Source organism: Saccopteryx bilineata, chromosome 6, assembly GCF_036850765.1.
Source record: "Saccopteryx bilineata isolate mSacBil1 chromosome 6, mSacBil1_pri_phased_curated, whole genome shotgun sequence".
In the NCBI taxonomy this organism is placed as follows: domain Eukaryota; kingdom Metazoa; phylum Chordata; class Mammalia; order Chiroptera; family Emballonuridae; genus Saccopteryx; species Saccopteryx bilineata.
The window spans coordinates 133,178,435-133,194,765 of NC_089495.1; the positions used below are offsets into that span (position 1 = coordinate 133,178,435).

Here is a 16,331-nt window from a genome sequence, read left to right on the forward strand (position 1 = left end):
AAAGAGAGAGTGTGGGTTGTAAGGCTGAGAACCAAAAGAACTTGAGCATCAAGATCAAGCGAGATCAAGGTCAGTCTCATCCCTGGGCAGGAGGTCAGCTGGACCTTGGGACCCCTCTGCACCCGAGGTCTCCCCTGCATTTGAGCTCTCGTGCTGGGGTGTGCTGGCCCAGACTCAGGTCCTTATGAGTCCCTCATTTCTCACCAAAGCCGCTGTCACCTGCCTGACTCTCCTGGGGCTGACTGTGTGTTTGCTCGTCGTGAAGCTTCCTCTCCTTGTAACACCAGCTCCTGTGTGCACCCCCTTTCCTGTCATTCCTGCTGCCATCTGTGCCTGAGCCCTTGTGTGCTAAGAGCAGGACTGGCTGGTTCTGACAGGCGGATGCACTTCCCTGCAGACAATGACACTCGGCACAGGGCATACTCTCTAGTGCTCATCAAGGCTGACAGTGAAGTAGACAGGGCTGTCCCCCAGGGAGACTCAAGGTCTCTGGCGCGTCACCCAACACAGAGGCCTGGCACATGGAGGCCACCCTCCCAGAGGGACTGGGGCTGATGCAGGTAGAGATGAGCCCTGGGCCTGGGGACCCATCCCTAGCCCATGGCACTCCTGGTGAGTGCTTCCCTCTTATTCGTGCCCCCCTAGCCTTCCTTCCACCACCCAAGTCCCTGCCGAATCCATGTTTACGCTCTCTTTGCTCTTTTAAGAGCCTCCCCCAGCACCTATGTTACTTCAGAGCTGCTTAGCATCTCTTCACGTGAGGTCTCAGGTCCGCCTGGCCCAAGCACCACAACCCTCCCACTCTGCGCCACAGTGACACAAGTGACATGCTCCTCGCTAGGGGGGATGGGGTGCAGATGACCCTTCCCAGAGAAGATGACCTTGACTTAATCCTCATCCACAGCCCTCCCCACTGCCAGCTTATCTTGACTGACTTCAGGTCCTAGAGAGATGACGACATCACCACAACTCCCTGGGCTCACTGCCCTCCCAACACCCCCCCCCCCCAAACATCTCCACTGTGCAGAACAGTCCAGGTTTCTAGTTTCCCCAGAAGTACCTGCTTGGTTTGCAGACAGCACGTCCTGGGTCTGGTTTAGAAAATGGGTCCCCCTGTCAGAAGCAGGGCCACCAGGAGGGAGAGCCTGGTGAGGAAGGACGTGGGGTCACACGCACTTGGGAGGGGCGAGATGGGCTGGAACCATGCAGGTCAGGGCGTGTCTCTGGGCGTCTGGAACCACCACCCACAGCGGATCCTCAGGCAGAAGTTAGAGTGGGGACGCCCTGATAGCTGCATGACCTTGACTGACCTTCAGTGCAAAGCTCCTCCCTTCCATTCTATAGGTGGGAGCATGGGGTGCAGAGAGGTGCTGCCCTGGCTCTGGATTGCAGAGTACAAAGGTGTCTTCCTCGCAAGAACTCAGTGTTGGGAAAGAAGAAGTTAAAGAGTGAGAAGTGCAGCAGGAACAAGGAAGACTGCGGCCTGGACAGACAGGGGAGGGGCCAGATAGCCCTTTCCTCATGGGGGTTCCTTCCTGGCACGGAGCAGCACGTGGGCCCGGGGAACCACATGGTCCTCAAGCACAGACAGACTCTCAGAGGTGGAGGGACCCACCCTGGACCTCAGCAGGGTCCTTACCACTGTCCTGCAGCCCCGCCTCCTGCCTCCAGAATGAACACTACGGCGTCCACTCTTGTCATAGCCCTCCCCCTGGCTCTGTGGGCCTGTCCTCGTGAAGCCTGTCCCCGCGAGGTGGACGTCCAGTGCCTGGTGCTTCTCCTGCTGAGAATGTCCTCCCATTGTTCCCATTCACTCGAGGGTTACGCACTTTCCTGCGATTACTGATGAGCTGTACTGTTTCATGTTCCACTTGGTTTTACGGCAAACTCTCCATTTACGAGAAATCATGGCCCGAGCAGAGGAACATGTGACTTTCCCTAAGTCTGTCACAGTGGCTCAGCCCACGGAGGGCAAGGCTGAGGAGGGCACTGGATCACAGGAGGCTCCGTTCTGTCCTGTGTGGGGGTGCAACCGGGCCAGCTGACCTCGTTTGTCCTAAATCAGCTCCGTCACCGCCAGCCGGGGACCGGGATGCTTCTGATATTCATGCTCTTGGCTGGCTTGTAGACCATCAGGAGTGAACAGGTGACCAGGGTCGGCTTTCAGTGCACCTGCTGAGCATCGCTATGAGGATGGGGAGCCTTCCTGGGTGCAGGTATCCCCAAGAAGCTCCTCTCGCTTTCAAAAAATGGAAGCAGCTCTGATTCTGTCACAGAAATGGTGAGGGGCAGGGCATTTCTCATGTGGAAGGAGGTGGCAGGTGGCCCTTCATCCGCCACCATCCGCCTGCCCACCAGGAGCTGTGAATGGAGCCTCTGAGACCCCGTCTCCCCTCTGCTCCTTCCCTCCCGCAATGAGTTCCCGTCCTTCTTAAGTGACACTGTTCAAGAGAAATCCAGGTCTGCCAATGGGCTGCAAGGACAAAAACAAAACATTGTAACAGAAACGTAAGGAGCAGCAACCTTGGGCCCCAGAATCACCTTCGGCAGCTGAGACACCCACTCCTTTGTTTTCCAAACAGTGCAGACTGGTCTGTTAGTTTTAATTAAGTCTGATCTCACTATTATTGCCTGATCGAGGGAGGGCTTGCTGTATTAGGAGGGTGACCTGTTTTATTTTCGTGTTTGGACATTTCCTTTCTGATGGCTCCCGCCTTCTGCCTCCTCTGGAAGATGGTCCCACGTCGCAGGAGCTATTTTTGAGGAAACACACTGCATAGAAACCAGGGAACAGCCTTGTGGTCACTGCTTTTGGAAACTGCATGATTGAAAATTGAGGATTTGTAGAGAAAAACACTACAAGTGCAAGCCTCCTGGAAAAGCATTCCAACTCCGAGTGGAGAGGTGCCTTGCAAATGCCATGGAGCTTGTCCAGCCAGGCTGTTGGCTCTGAGGTTGGTCGCTGGAGCCTGACTGCAGGGACACAGGCATTGGAAATGCTGGGGACACACAGGTCCATTACTGGCATCGTGGCCAAGCCTGCGAGTTTCCCCCAGAAGCAGGGCACTGGACATCCACTGGGCACTGAGTCAGCACTGACTTCCTGCACGGTGACGTCGGCTTGTTTCTGGGATCCTGGGCACAGCACGCCCTTACCCTCTGGAGCCTGGCTTTGATTTGATGAAACACACACACACGCAGAACCACACTGGTCCTGAAACACTTCCAGAGAATTCCACCCACGGACACTGTGCCATCGGCTGTCTCTGCAAAGGCCACACTAGGATGGCCCCCACATTGGTCAGTTATGGTGAAAGGATGTGTCCCCCCCATGGTATTCTAGGGGTGCCTTTCCATTTCTTAAGGGTAGATTTGCTTATTGGATATTTGCAGAAGAAATGATTTTGAACGTTTAAATCAGTGGTTCTCAACCTGTGGGTCGCGACCCCGGCGGGGGTCGAACGACCAAAACACAGCGGTTGCCTAAAGCCATCGGAAATACATATTTTATTTAAAAATGTATTGTATAATAAATATGTATTTTCCGATGGCTTTAGGCGACCCCTGTGTTTTGGTCGTTAGACCCCTGCTGGGGTTGCGACCTATAGGTTGAGTACTGCTGGTTTAAATGAAAAGCAAAGAAAAGCCATCCTGAGATCCGTCACTGATGAAGGAAGGGGCCATTTCAGAACTCCCGATGGGGCCGCGCCAACCTCAGGAAAAGCCATCACTTTCCACCTAAATTCCAGAACATCCTGCCCTCTCGCCATTCCCCTGACTAGTACAAAGACTTTTCACCTAGATAAAGAAGGGGCCCCTGAACCCAGAGCCCAGAAGAAGAACCAACTTGTGCCATGTTCTGCTGCAGGAGCCCAGCTGTCCTCACCCAGAATTGAGGAGTCCAGGCGTCTCTGGGCTCACTGGGCCTGAGTCCAGGAGCCCCTAGTCAGCAGCACCCCCAACACACACACACCATCACGCAGTTAGTAACCACTCCCTGGCAGGATGTGCATGTGGTGACTGTTTATGTGTGGCCCTGGCACCCAAATGCATGCCTTGCTTAGCCTGGATTCAAAGGCCTCCAGGTCACAAGGAGACCTGCTGGTTACCGTGAAATGAGCCATCGAAAGAGAAGTGTGAACATCCCACGGGAGCCTGAGCCCTGTAGGGCAGGGAGTTGAGCTGGCGGAACAGAACAGGACACTGGCTGCAGCCTGGTGATCAAAGCCTCAGGGACGTGGATGCAACATTTGAAGAGGGAATGTTGAAGGAAGGGGAAGCAGAATGCCTAACAGCTTGGCTCTGCACAGTTCCCAACCAGCTGCCATAGAAACGGGAGACCACGTGCATATGCGTGACATGCACGGCATGCCAGACATCACCCTTCTTCAGTGCCCGTATGATCCCCTCAGTGAGCATGTGTGCACACACATGCACAGCTGACCCTCTAACAACACGGGTTTGAGCTACACAGACATTTTTCAATAAACAATGTCAATGTATTTTTTCCTCGTTATGATTTTCTTAGTGACATTTTCTCTTCTCTAGCTTACTTTGTTGTGAGACTACAGTGTGTGGTACATATAACACAAAACGTGTCAATCACCTGTGTTGTTAGTGAGGTTGTGATCAACGGTTGGCTACTAGGGGTTGAGGTTTTTGTGAGTCAAAAGTAAAACATCAATTTTAATCTGCATGGGGGTTGTTCAAGGACCAACTGTATATATTATATATACAAAAAATATAACATCTATTTAGGGAGAAAATAATGAAAGTCAAGAAATTGGCTTTTAGATAATGAAGTACAAATTTATAAATTTAATCCAAATATATTATGTTTTATATGTTTGTAAGAAAAAAGAACACTTACTGAACAATGGAGAAAAGTTTGGTGGCAATTACAAAGTGACCTTTAAAAACGGACCTCAATTATTCTAAAAGTTAATATATCTAATACTTTCAAGTTTGAACAAATTAGACTTCAATAGATTATCTGGTGACATCTTGACATCTTGTTAAGTGTCAAAAGTATGAGTCTATCAAGAAAGATTTGATTTTCCAATACATAAAGCAAACAAAATAGAACACTTTCACATGCCATCTAAGAAAGCTTTATAATGTTGAACCTGCCTCTAGGTAGTTCTATTTTTAGGAAGAAAAGAAAAATGTTATAACATGTTAGCACTAGAATCTAACAATGTAAGATACAGTTGACCCTTGAACCACTCAAGGGTTAGGAATGCTGACCTCCCCCCACCTTGCCTCTGTGCCGTCAAAAATCCACGTGTAACTTCTGATCCCCTAAACTTAACTATAGTTGTCTCTCTCAGTGTCTGTGGGGGCTGGTTCCCCACACTGATAACCATAGATGCTCCCTTGTACAAAACAGGCCAGCACAAGGCACTCAGTCAATCCTCTGCATCCTGGAGTTCCCAGCCTTGAATCAAAGATACACTTTTCCACCCATGGTGGGTTGACCCTGCAGATTTGAGAGTTGGGGATATGGAGGGCTGACTGTTTATTAACTAAAAAAAAAAATCCACGTTTAGGTGGACACACACAGTCCAAGGACCAGCTGTACCCACTTCTTTGAGACATATTTAAGGTAAGTGCACGGGTTCCTCAGGAACCCTCCACGGCCCAAAGCATGGTCACGACTATGCAGGTTTTGCATGGACGGTCCTGACCTCAGGGAACGAATGCTAGAGGATGTGCATCCTAAGAGTGATGACAACTGATGCCTTTTAAAGGGTGAACATGAGGCCCCCCCAACCTGTCTGCCATGGTGCTGCCACTATGCTGCTTATGAGGACACGTGGGTCCCCCACCTTGAATCACTAGGAAGAAGGGATCATCCACACAGAGGTCATGGTGCCTCCACCAGAACCAGCTCTGTGCCCCCCCCCCCCCGTTCTCTCTCAGGAACTCATGTCCCCCCTCCCCAAGAAGGACACTTGGCTCTTTCCTGTAAAGAGTCCTTTCATGTTCTGGGGTGAACCCAGAGTCCAGTCATTTCTGGTCACTCACTTGTGACCTAACTCATACAGTCATCTTTTTCTCTTTCAGAAACTTCATAAAATGAATTGAGTGATTCCATCACATCCCCACGAAATAAAGTGGAATATTAAACTGTTCAATTTTCCCCGCAACCCAGTGATGAGAGTGATCGCAAGGTTTGGCCATAACCTCATTCATGATACAGAATTAGCAGAGTGTGAAAGTTCAGTGACTTAAAAATAAATAAAGCATTGAAGCAATAAGATACAATTCCCTAAAATGATGGTTTTAGGTTTGCAATATTAAAAACAAAACAAAAAAAACTTTTCAGAAGCATTTTTATACTTGACGGGGGTCTCCGTTGCAGCTATAGAAACCCTGCAGGAGAAACCCTATGGGAGATACGGATTCCTAATGAATACCTGCTTCATCTACAAATGTAAACATCCTCCTGAAACTACAGCCAACCCCTGAACAACGCAGTCTGAACTGCGCAGATCCACGTACACGTGGTTTTATACAGTTGGCCCACCATATCCCTGGGTTTCAAATCATGGATTCAGCCAGCTGCCATGGAAAACAGCATTTCTGATTAGAGTTGGGGTCTGCGTATGTGGAGGGCCAACTGTATGCATTGTTCTAGACTATTTTATACCAGGGATTTGAGCACCTGTGGGTATTGGTATGGGGGGCAGGGGCTGGAACCAATCCTCCATGGACACCGAGGGACAACTGAAGTTTTAGGGGAGTCAAAAGTGATGCATGAATTTTTGACTGTGCTGGGTCGGCACCCAACCCCTGAGTTGTTCAAGGGTTGATTGTTTTTTTTTTTTTTGTTTTTTTTTTTTTTTTGTATTTTTCTGAAGCTAGAAACGGGGAGAGACAGTCAGACAGACTCCCGCATGCGCCCGACCGGGATCCACCCAGCACGCCCACCAGGGGGCGATACTCTGTCCCTGCGGGGCGTGGCTCTGCCGAGGCCTGGGCCATCTTTGCTCCAATGGAGCCTCGGCTGCGGGAGGGAAAGAGAGAGACAGAGAGGAAGGAGAGGGGGAGGGGTGGAGAAGCAGATGGGCGCTTCTCCTGTGTGCCCTGGCTGGGAATCGAACCCAGGACTTCTGCACGCCAGGCCGACGCTCTACCACTGAGCCAACCAGCCAGGGCCAACTGTTCTTAATACATGACTCAGCTATTGTGAGTCCTTAATACATGACTCAGCTAGATACAGAGCTAAAAATTATAAGATCCCAACCCCCATTCTCTGATCCTGCTCTGCTAAAAAAGAAAAAAAAAAGAAAAAAAAAAAGAAATCAAAACAGCACAACAGCTCAACACCTGCTTTTTCTCCCCAGGAAACAGTCCACTTTGATGGGATAACCAAAGTGGTTCCCTAAAGGGCGTTCATTTGTGATGATTTCAAAACAAAGGCTACTGGGAAAATCTCTACACTAATTTCATTTCTAAATTTTCCTATATCACATTTTTAAAAGACAAGTTTTTTTCTTCTTTTTATTAATCTGGGTTGAGGAAAAGCACACATTTCATTTATTGTCCAGATTACAGATTCTTATTAAACAAACCAGAGCTCATTATAAAATCAATATCAACTTAACCACCATGCCCCCAGGAGAGAAAGCATAAAGGTCACTCCAAGAAATTCAAACAATTTTCCTGTCAGAAGGACATGATTTTAATTACAGATACTATTAATTAGAGCTGTCACCAAGATGATTTTTTGTTAATTACCCCAAATTCATGTCTAAGTACGCATTTTCTACCCGTATTTTTGTCAAAATTAGCCATTTCTGCATGTGAGTCCAAGCTCCCCATTCTATCAATATTTTACATTTGAATTTCAAAGTGTATCAAAGGAGACCATGCGTTCTAAAAGCTGCCCCTTGCCTCTCTCTCTCACATGCAGGAGCGGGCGTGATAATTTATTTATGCCCTGGCATAGACGTGGTCCAGAGGACCCAGCATCCTCCGCTGATGATCTCACTCAATAGAATTTCTGGATAAATTCTTAGTAGTTTATGTGGCATTTTTTTTTTCCTGGGCTGCTTCTTCAAACATGATTTTTCTTCTGCTTTAAAGCAAAGCTACACGCGGCGACTTTAATGCCATCTCCCACACGTTTGAAGTTGCCATTTCTTCATGAGAAAAAGATTGTGGTGACCAGGTTTGTGACCCCCTCCAGAAAAACAGAGGTTTTCTCCATTCAAAGAATTTTGAAATGGGGAATAAAAAACTACTACTATCTCCTGGTGTCTGTTAAGCAGAGCGATCTTATAAATTTATCCTGCTCCTTATTGGGACGGGTCAGGGCATCCTGGAGGGGCTCACAGAGGGTACCTGGGACGGTTGGGAGTGTTTCCTAGGAAGTGTCCTCTCCCCATGTAACGCTGATGATAGAATAGTATTAATTAACTTGTATAGGGTTATAAAATACGTTGTTTATCATGTGATTAGAGAAAACACACAGGCTAATCCAATGAAAGAAACTCTTTGACGAGCATATGTTGACTAGACTTTTAAAATGACAAGTTTTTTTACTTTCCCAAGTGGGGACGATACTTAGCGTAGAATGCTATTTTATGTTAAAAGAAATCAGATGCCCTCACTTGTGTGTTCTCTGGGCTTGTGCTGCTCCTCACACAGAAGGCTCAGTTCATCATGGGGCATGATTAAATGGACGCGGATGCCACGCAGCCTCCGGAACGTCTGAGGGCTTCTTTATGTCCAGTTTGGTCTCCACCTGCTCTCCTCACACCCTCCCTGTGTCGGTCATGTTTCTGTATCACCAGGACACAGCTGCATCACCGTTCCCATGGAGATGGCTTCCGTTTACTTTCCATTTTCAGCATTAGATTCCACTTTATCCAAATAAGAGTGTAGGGTGCTCATGGATCAGGTCAAGGGTCTTTTCACGTAAGACATCCAGGAAGTTGGTGATTTAAGGGACCTCTTCAAACAGCCACACAACCAACATATCTCGCGATCCTGGCATTTTTCACTGATAGCTACCAAACAAGGAAGGCTAGCCGACAGTCGGAGCTCGGACACTGCACCTTCTCCACATCTCTAATGAGCAACCCACTTTCACTGCCAACACAGACTCCGTGAGCAGCCTGGACCACACAGAGAGGAGAGGACACCCGGCCAGCCGAGGGTGCGAGGCATTTACATGAATGCGAGTGAGATGTTTCCAACTGGGCTCAGAAAGGGACCCACCCTAGGAAGAATGAAAACTGCTGGGGATGAGGGAGGGGCAGAGACCAGTTCAATAATCTGGCTGTCCAACCACTGAAGGGAAATAGCATGTAACAGAAAAGCCTCTTTTTACCTGGTAGGCTGCCGTGGCATCCGAGCCCAGGTCGCCCCCTAGGCCGGAGAGCTTCTCCTTGAGCCGGTGGTGAGGGTTGTGACGCAGGCAGTAGATGACACCAGAAGCCAGGAGGATCCCCAGGATGGCCGCGATGGACAGCAGGGTGAGCACCATGAACTTGGTGGAGTCCTCCTGCTCTGCTGGATGAGGCAAAAGCTTGAGTTTGCTTTTCTGTGGAACAGAAGAGAGAGGCTTGTTAGAACCTAACCAACCAGGAGCTGCTAAACACCACCCTTTCCAAAGGCAAATTAAAATGCAAAGCTCAACACAAGATAACAGTGTGTTGGCATCAAAACACCCGCAGGGCGTCAGAACGGCCTCTCAAACCAGCCTGGAGTTACTTCAAAGAGGCACACCACAGGTTGCAATGTTTTCCAGAGGAAAGTTGGAGGCATTGCTTTTTTCCCCCTTAACGGTGGTCATTTTTCAATTAACAACACATCATATTTGATGACTTAGGTAATACCAGGGGTCCATCCCTTTTTTTAAATAGGCGAGAGGGGACTACAGCTCACATGTTGGGAGTGGGAGGTCCAGACAGGGTGCCCAGAGCCCGCTTGGGGAAAGGACCACAGAAATCAGGAAGGTCAGCGGGGCCTAATCTTAACGTTCACGGGAATATTCTGGGCATCATGCCTGAAGCCGCAGCTGGGACGCACGGGCTGGCTGGCCTTCCCAGGCATCCTCACTGGTGTCACCCTACAGACTCGGGCCTTCCACAAAGCGCCCGTGGGCTCAGACCCCGCACCGAGCACCTCCGCACTTTTCCTTGAAGAGGCTATATAGGGCACTGAAACACAGTCGTCCTGGAGCCGCGTGGGAAGTAAGGAGCAGGCCATTCAACTCTCATTATTTTCTGGGATGGGGTAGGGGGTCCTTTCAGAGACTTTACTGATCTCCACGCGCAAAACAGGGCCTGGCGCGCGCCCTCATTAGCTGTGTCCTGAGGCACATTAGCGACAATTAAAAGCGCCACAGGAAAGACAGAGAGGATGCCGCCCCCCCCCCCCCCCCCCCCCCCGCCACCGGGATGCCTGGCCCACGCCCTATCCCGGTGGCTACATGATGACAATTAGCGACCGCCTAATTCTGCGTGGTAACAAAATGGATTTTTCCCCCCAGGAAAGCCTGGCCGGCCTAGTCATTATCCTTTCCCTATTAGTAATTTTCTGCTCCGCATTCGGTCTCCAACTCTTCATTTCCCCGGTCTCCGAGTGTACACAGGGCCTCTGATGTCAGGACGGGCCATTTTATCTTGTAATCATAAAGGCCACCAAAGCAATTATCGCCGGTCTTGACTGGAAAAGCTGGTCATTAATTAGCCTCCTTTTGCCTTTGCTGCGCGGATTAGCCGGTGCCGGGACTGAGTTAATGGAAACGCGGGTTAAATGAGAAAAGACGCCGGATTTTTTTGCCTGGATGCACGGCTAGGAGGACCAGGAGGTTCCTGACGGCGGGAGGCGGGCGGGGGCGGGGAGAGGGGCGGGCGGGGTGGGAGAGGAAGAGGAGGTGGAGGAGGCGAGCGGGACTCGGAGGGGCGGGAGCGCGCGGCGTGCCGAGCGGTCGGGCCTCTGTAGCTAGTCCCCGGCTGTCGCCTCGGCGTGGAAGGAGCTTGCGAGACCCCTCCCCATTCCCGCCCCTCCCTCTCAGCCAAACAGCCGCTTCCAGAAAAAAGTCATTCGGGGACCCACCCCAAAGGTAGCTGGCGCTCCCGCCCCCCGCCGCCTCCGATCCCTTCTTGACGGGTTCCCACCCCACGAAGGGCGCAGCCAAAACCACACGAACTCAACCGGACGCCGCGAGACCTCCCTGTCGCGCTCCGCGTGGCGCTTGAGGTCGCGCTCTTCGAGTGGCGGTGGGTTCAAGGGGAACCCCCTTGTTTTTCCCTGGCCGGACAGCTCATAAGGGCTGCAGAGCGTGGAGTAGGGAGTTGCCCGGCCTCGGCCCCAGCCAGGGACGCTCCCCGAGGGCACCTTCGAGGCTCCAGGCCGCGCGGGGATGAGGACTGGGAACCTGGGTTGCCTTTCCCGGATGGGGCCCTCCCCTCCGCCCCGGGAGGGCAGCCCCAATGACACCTGGGTGGGGGCGGCCTCCAGGATCACGGCCTGCTCCTCCACGCCGTTGGAGCCCCCCTCAGGGAACCACGGAGCCGCGGCAGACGGAACCCAGCGACAACAATGGAGGCGGCATAGCCGATGGAGGGGCACTCGCTGCTCCCCGCACGGTCTCGCCCGTGAGGCCGGCACTTCACCCTATTCTGTCCCTGCAGAGGCGACTGGAGGTCCCCACGCTCCCACCCTGGGGTCCCCACCAGGTGTCGGGAGGACCCCGCACGCCCACGTGGCTGGTTGCGCCTGGGAATGGGACTTCCCGAAACTTCCGGCCCAGTGACGTGAGGCACACAGGTGCTCCGTGACCAGTCTGGCTCCGAGGGGAGATGCAGTGTCGGGTGTATGGTTGACACATCACTGCGCACCCGACCGATGGTCGCGAGCGCGCGTGGGCGACAAAGGCTGGGAGCCCGGCCGCACCCAGGGCTGTGGGATCTGGGCGGCCACCTGCTCACCGTGTAAGGGGCACAGATGCGGTCCTGTTGTCACTCGGTTCTAGGTGAGAGGTCATGAGCACGCACAAGCCACACGGAGGAAATACCCAAGGCTGGGCGCGCACCCGAGGCCGTACAGAAGCTCTTTTCCCGGAGGCAGGGCGGCTGGTCATTGTCGTGGGAAACCGACGGTCACCGTGACCCGCAATGCACTCGACCCACGCGGGGAACTGAACGGAGCCTGCCTGGCTGGCCCTCACCTGAGCGCTTGGAATTTACTAAAAGGTCAAAGAAAAATGTCAAGAAGAGTGACTGCCCAGAGCTAAGGCCCCCTGCCCGAGACTCTTCCCCTCCTCCCAGCTGCCTAGTCCCTGCTAGGTCCAAGCTGCTCTCAGAGGAGGGAGGGCAGGGACCCTGTACCCACTAAGTCTCATTTTCAGTGTTCTCCCCAGCCTGCCAGGCTGGGTGGAAGCCTCTCTAGGTTGACCTCTGGCAGCCGGTGGAGGAGAGTTGGGTTGATTAGGCTAGAGACTGCAGACACTGCAATTTTTATGGAGTAAGGTGGTCTAGGCACTGGGGACAGTTGGCGATGGTGGGCGACCCTGGGGTGAAGGACAGGAGGGATCCACCCATGAGAGGAAGGCCAACATTGGACAGAGACACCCACCAGTCTGACCTGGAGGAGGCAGAATCTTAGGCCTCAGCTGGGAATTTGCTGTGGCACTGGGTGGCCCACCAACACCTCATCCCTGAGGTTCCCCCCACCCCGTGGGTTCCAATGTCCCACCTAGTCCTGCACTGAGAGTCAGGAGGAAGTACTTCTGGTTGTAAGTCAGGTCTTAAGAATTCCAGAAGGAACAAAAGTTCACAGAAATTCTTTTTTTTTAAAAATTGAAGAGAGTGAACTCCCCTCCTTAGCATAGCAGCTGAATTAACCTTACAATTATTTTATTTCTTTGTGTGGAGTTAAAAAAGAAAACCCTCAAACTCCTCCTAACCAGGAGCTTAAAGAGCAAGAAATGACTGTGCTAACAGCCCCAAAGTGATTTTGATTTACACTCCTGGGCAGGTGTGATGTAGGTGGGCTTCGGGCCCCTCTCCTCACAGGTCCCTGCTTCCCAATGCTGAGCAACTTGAACTACAGGTGCTTTCCTGCAATCTTGTCCTGGCACTGAGCCCTGCAGAGCGCCCACGACTAATTAGAAGCATCTTGCCAGTCTTGACTTGAAATTGAAAGAAAATAATGTTTAAATATTTATGACTTTGACATTTACAGTCAGTAGTCTTTTAAAAGTGGAACACCTCCGGTACCATGGCAGCTTGATTCACTGGAAGTTTGGGGCAGGGGAGGGGTGAGGAGGAGGAAGCAATCCTGGCCCAGGGAGCCAGCATAGGGTGTCTATGGACCCCAGGTTGGAGGAGACACAGACAAGTACTTAATGCTAAGTTTTCAGATGCAGGAAAAGTAGGATGTCTACAAGAGTCAGAGATAATTAAGTCAACTTTATATCAGATTAGATGTATCCTGAGAGTAAACTTAAGTACAATTTGCTTACTTCTTCCACTACACATCTCCACCTGCAGCTCCTTGAATTTTGAGTATAAAGTATTGCAAAAGCTGTGATTCAAAATAAATATGACCAGAGAGACAATTTTGTATAGTTGCTCTTAGAAATCAGAATCCACAGATATTGCCCTGACCTATTTAAACTACACTATTTTTGATCTGTGCTTATAAGTGAAAGTACATGAGTTCCCTTACATTATCTTCTGAGCCATGTGTGGAAAAATATCTTCAAAAAATAGTGTTACCTGTCCATGTGGTAAGTTTAAAAGAAAAGAAGAGGGATGGAAAAAGAACATTTTATACCCAAACTCCATGTGAGAACTGAGGCCGCCACACAAGTAGGAAACTTTATGGTAAAAAATATTTGTTGACAGGTAGCAAAACATGGCATTTCCTTAAGGCTGACCATGTAACCAGTTAAGAAGAGCAATTCAGTATCTAAGTAACTAACTTCAATTTTGAAACACACTTTTATCAAAAAAACCACACAGGCATTCAATTTCATTAATATTAAACTTCTAATACCATTGAATGTTCCACATGTGTCATTTCTAAGGAATCTGATATACAAACCCAGCCTTATTTTGTGTTCCTCTGTACTTTGAAATTACTGTAACTGTAAGCCCATTTCTCCCTTAAAATTTAGAAATTAGTTTTAGAGACTGCTAATGAGTTGCTATAACAAGTCTGTTTTTGGTTTCCCAGATGAACCATCTTAGAATTATTTAGCAATTTCATGCTAAACTTACTAAAACATATTTACTGAAATAAAGTCACTCTCACTTGAGAGCTGATAAAAATTGTAACAGTTACTAGTGCGTGGGGATGACCGATTTGGAAATATGGGAGAGGGTATCTTAAAATATTTTGAAAGTATTTTTAAAAGCTGTTAACCGAACTATTTTTAATTTGGAATTCGCCACAGAATTCTAATAAATGAGAGAAGTCAGGCGGAAATAATCATGTATTAATTCTCTGCATTACAAAATCTTTTCAGAAGCTATTATCAGAGCAAGAGGCACTGCAGTCTGAATTCAGGGTGGGAGAAACCCTTTGTGCAACTGAAAGCTATTGTTCGTCTGCAGATGAAATTGTACTTGCTAATCTGCCATTCAAGTAGTAAAAAAAAAAAAAAGCTATCTGGGCAAAAGAAAAGAATCTCCAAGGAATAATCATTCTTAAGTATAAACTTTAATGAAAATAGGAGGGATACACTGTTTTAACATTGGCTATGTATTGAGTTTTTTCAGGCTTTGGCATAAAAGTAAATATACATAAGATAATAAATGGCCTGTTTCCTATCTTTAAGCACTCCTTGCACACCAGTGTTGGGAAATAAAGTGTTTTAAGATATCGGGAAGATGTAAGATATTTATGTTTAAAGGGGGAAAGTGTCTTCGTGTTAACTAATTTTCAATTGCGCTTGATAAACAGCAGATCGTCTGGGGGAGCACAGCGCGCGACCAGCTGAGAACAGCGCGAAATGGACGGGGAGGCCCCCGGGACAAGGCCTACCCCCACCCTTCAGATTCCAGGAGGGCTTTTTTATGGCGCCCATATTCGAACTCGGCGGGTACCTGCGACGCGGCCGCTCCTGACCGTATTTTTGTCATCACATTCGGTCCCCGAGGCCTGCTGTCGCACCGCACAGGCGCGCCTCCTAGACATCCCCGGGTCGTGAAGGAGGAGTTCTCCCACAACAAACAAGGCCTCCCTGGGTTGGGGTTTTCGCTTCGCATCCTCGCAGAGGCTAAGGCCAGTCCTAACATCCCGCCTGCCTGCATCGCAAGCCGGGACCGCCGGGGCGCCTCTGTGAGCGCGGGCCCGGGAGCCCCCAGCCCCTTTTGGCCTCCATACCCTGCCCCCGCCAGGCCGCTGGCTCCCTCACCTCCCAGTCCCGCCCCTGGACTTATTTCTAAAATCCCGCAAAGGTCAGAAAGGTCAGACCATGGCGCTGGGCACAAAGGATCGAGGGTGCCTGAGAGTTGCAGGTATTCATGGCATTGAGCGATTCTGAGGCGCCCCGGCCCCCTTCCTGCGCGGACAAAGCCGCAGCCAGGCCTCCCCCGCCACAAAGCGCGCCAGGGCGAGGGTCAATGTCCCATCGACCCGCGGCCCCCCAGGTTCTCCTGAGTTGCACAGGCCCAGCACTGCCCACCTCTGCTGCCCAGCATGGCCACCCCTTCTGGAGAGTCCAGTGGGGTGCACTTGGCTGGGTGCGTGGGAGGCTTTTCCTCCTGTGTGGATGAAACTCCCTGGTGCACACAAACCTTCACCTTCTAGCACTTTGGCTCGCATCTAAATTCAGGAAAGGTGGGCCTGGAGAAGGCTGTTCGGATACACTACGTCCTTGACTCGGGGCGTAGAAACCGCTGTCTGCGGACTTAGCAGTTGGAACCCGACCAGATGGGCGCGCAGCGGAAGCAGCTCCTGGTGAGACACGGGACTGAAGGGCCCGAGAGGGAACAGGGTGGTCCGCTCTGCGCGGAGGACTCCTCCGTCGCCCTCTTGGTGTGCGTGTGGGGTGAGTGAGCACTGGCAACTGAGACAGAGACCCCCCCCCCCCTCCAGGCGTCCTGCGTGGAGCGTCGCCAGCTCAGCGCACTGATGACACAAAGGGCGGGAGACTTTCTGGCTCTAAAAACCAATTATACTGAGAATTCAATTGGAATTTGACTGCCTTGAGCGCAGCTTCTCTAAAACCTCGAAATAGGCCACAGTGGGAACCACACAGGTAGTTATTGAGGGAAGGAAAGAAGTCCATCCTTCAAACTGCTTCCCGCCAGAAGTTTCTCTTTTTGGCAAGCACGCGGCTGCCTCACCTGGGGGGAGGGGAG

The 16,331-nt window shown here is 50.6% G+C and overlaps 1 protein-coding gene across 2 annotated transcripts in view; it reads right to left on the reverse strand.

The window, feature by feature from the left end:
* Positions 1-16,331, reverse strand: part of PTPRN2 (protein tyrosine phosphatase receptor type N2) — a 485,678-nt gene that overhangs the window by 71,389 nt on the left and 397,958 nt on the right. For both annotated transcript variants that reach the window (XM_066238054.1, XM_066238053.1), the window contains exon 13: positions 9,341-9,553. In XM_066238054.1, the coding sequence (XP_066094151.1) occupies positions 9,341-9,553 (213 nt within the window). The remainder of the gene's footprint in view (positions 1-9,340; positions 9,554-16,331) is intronic.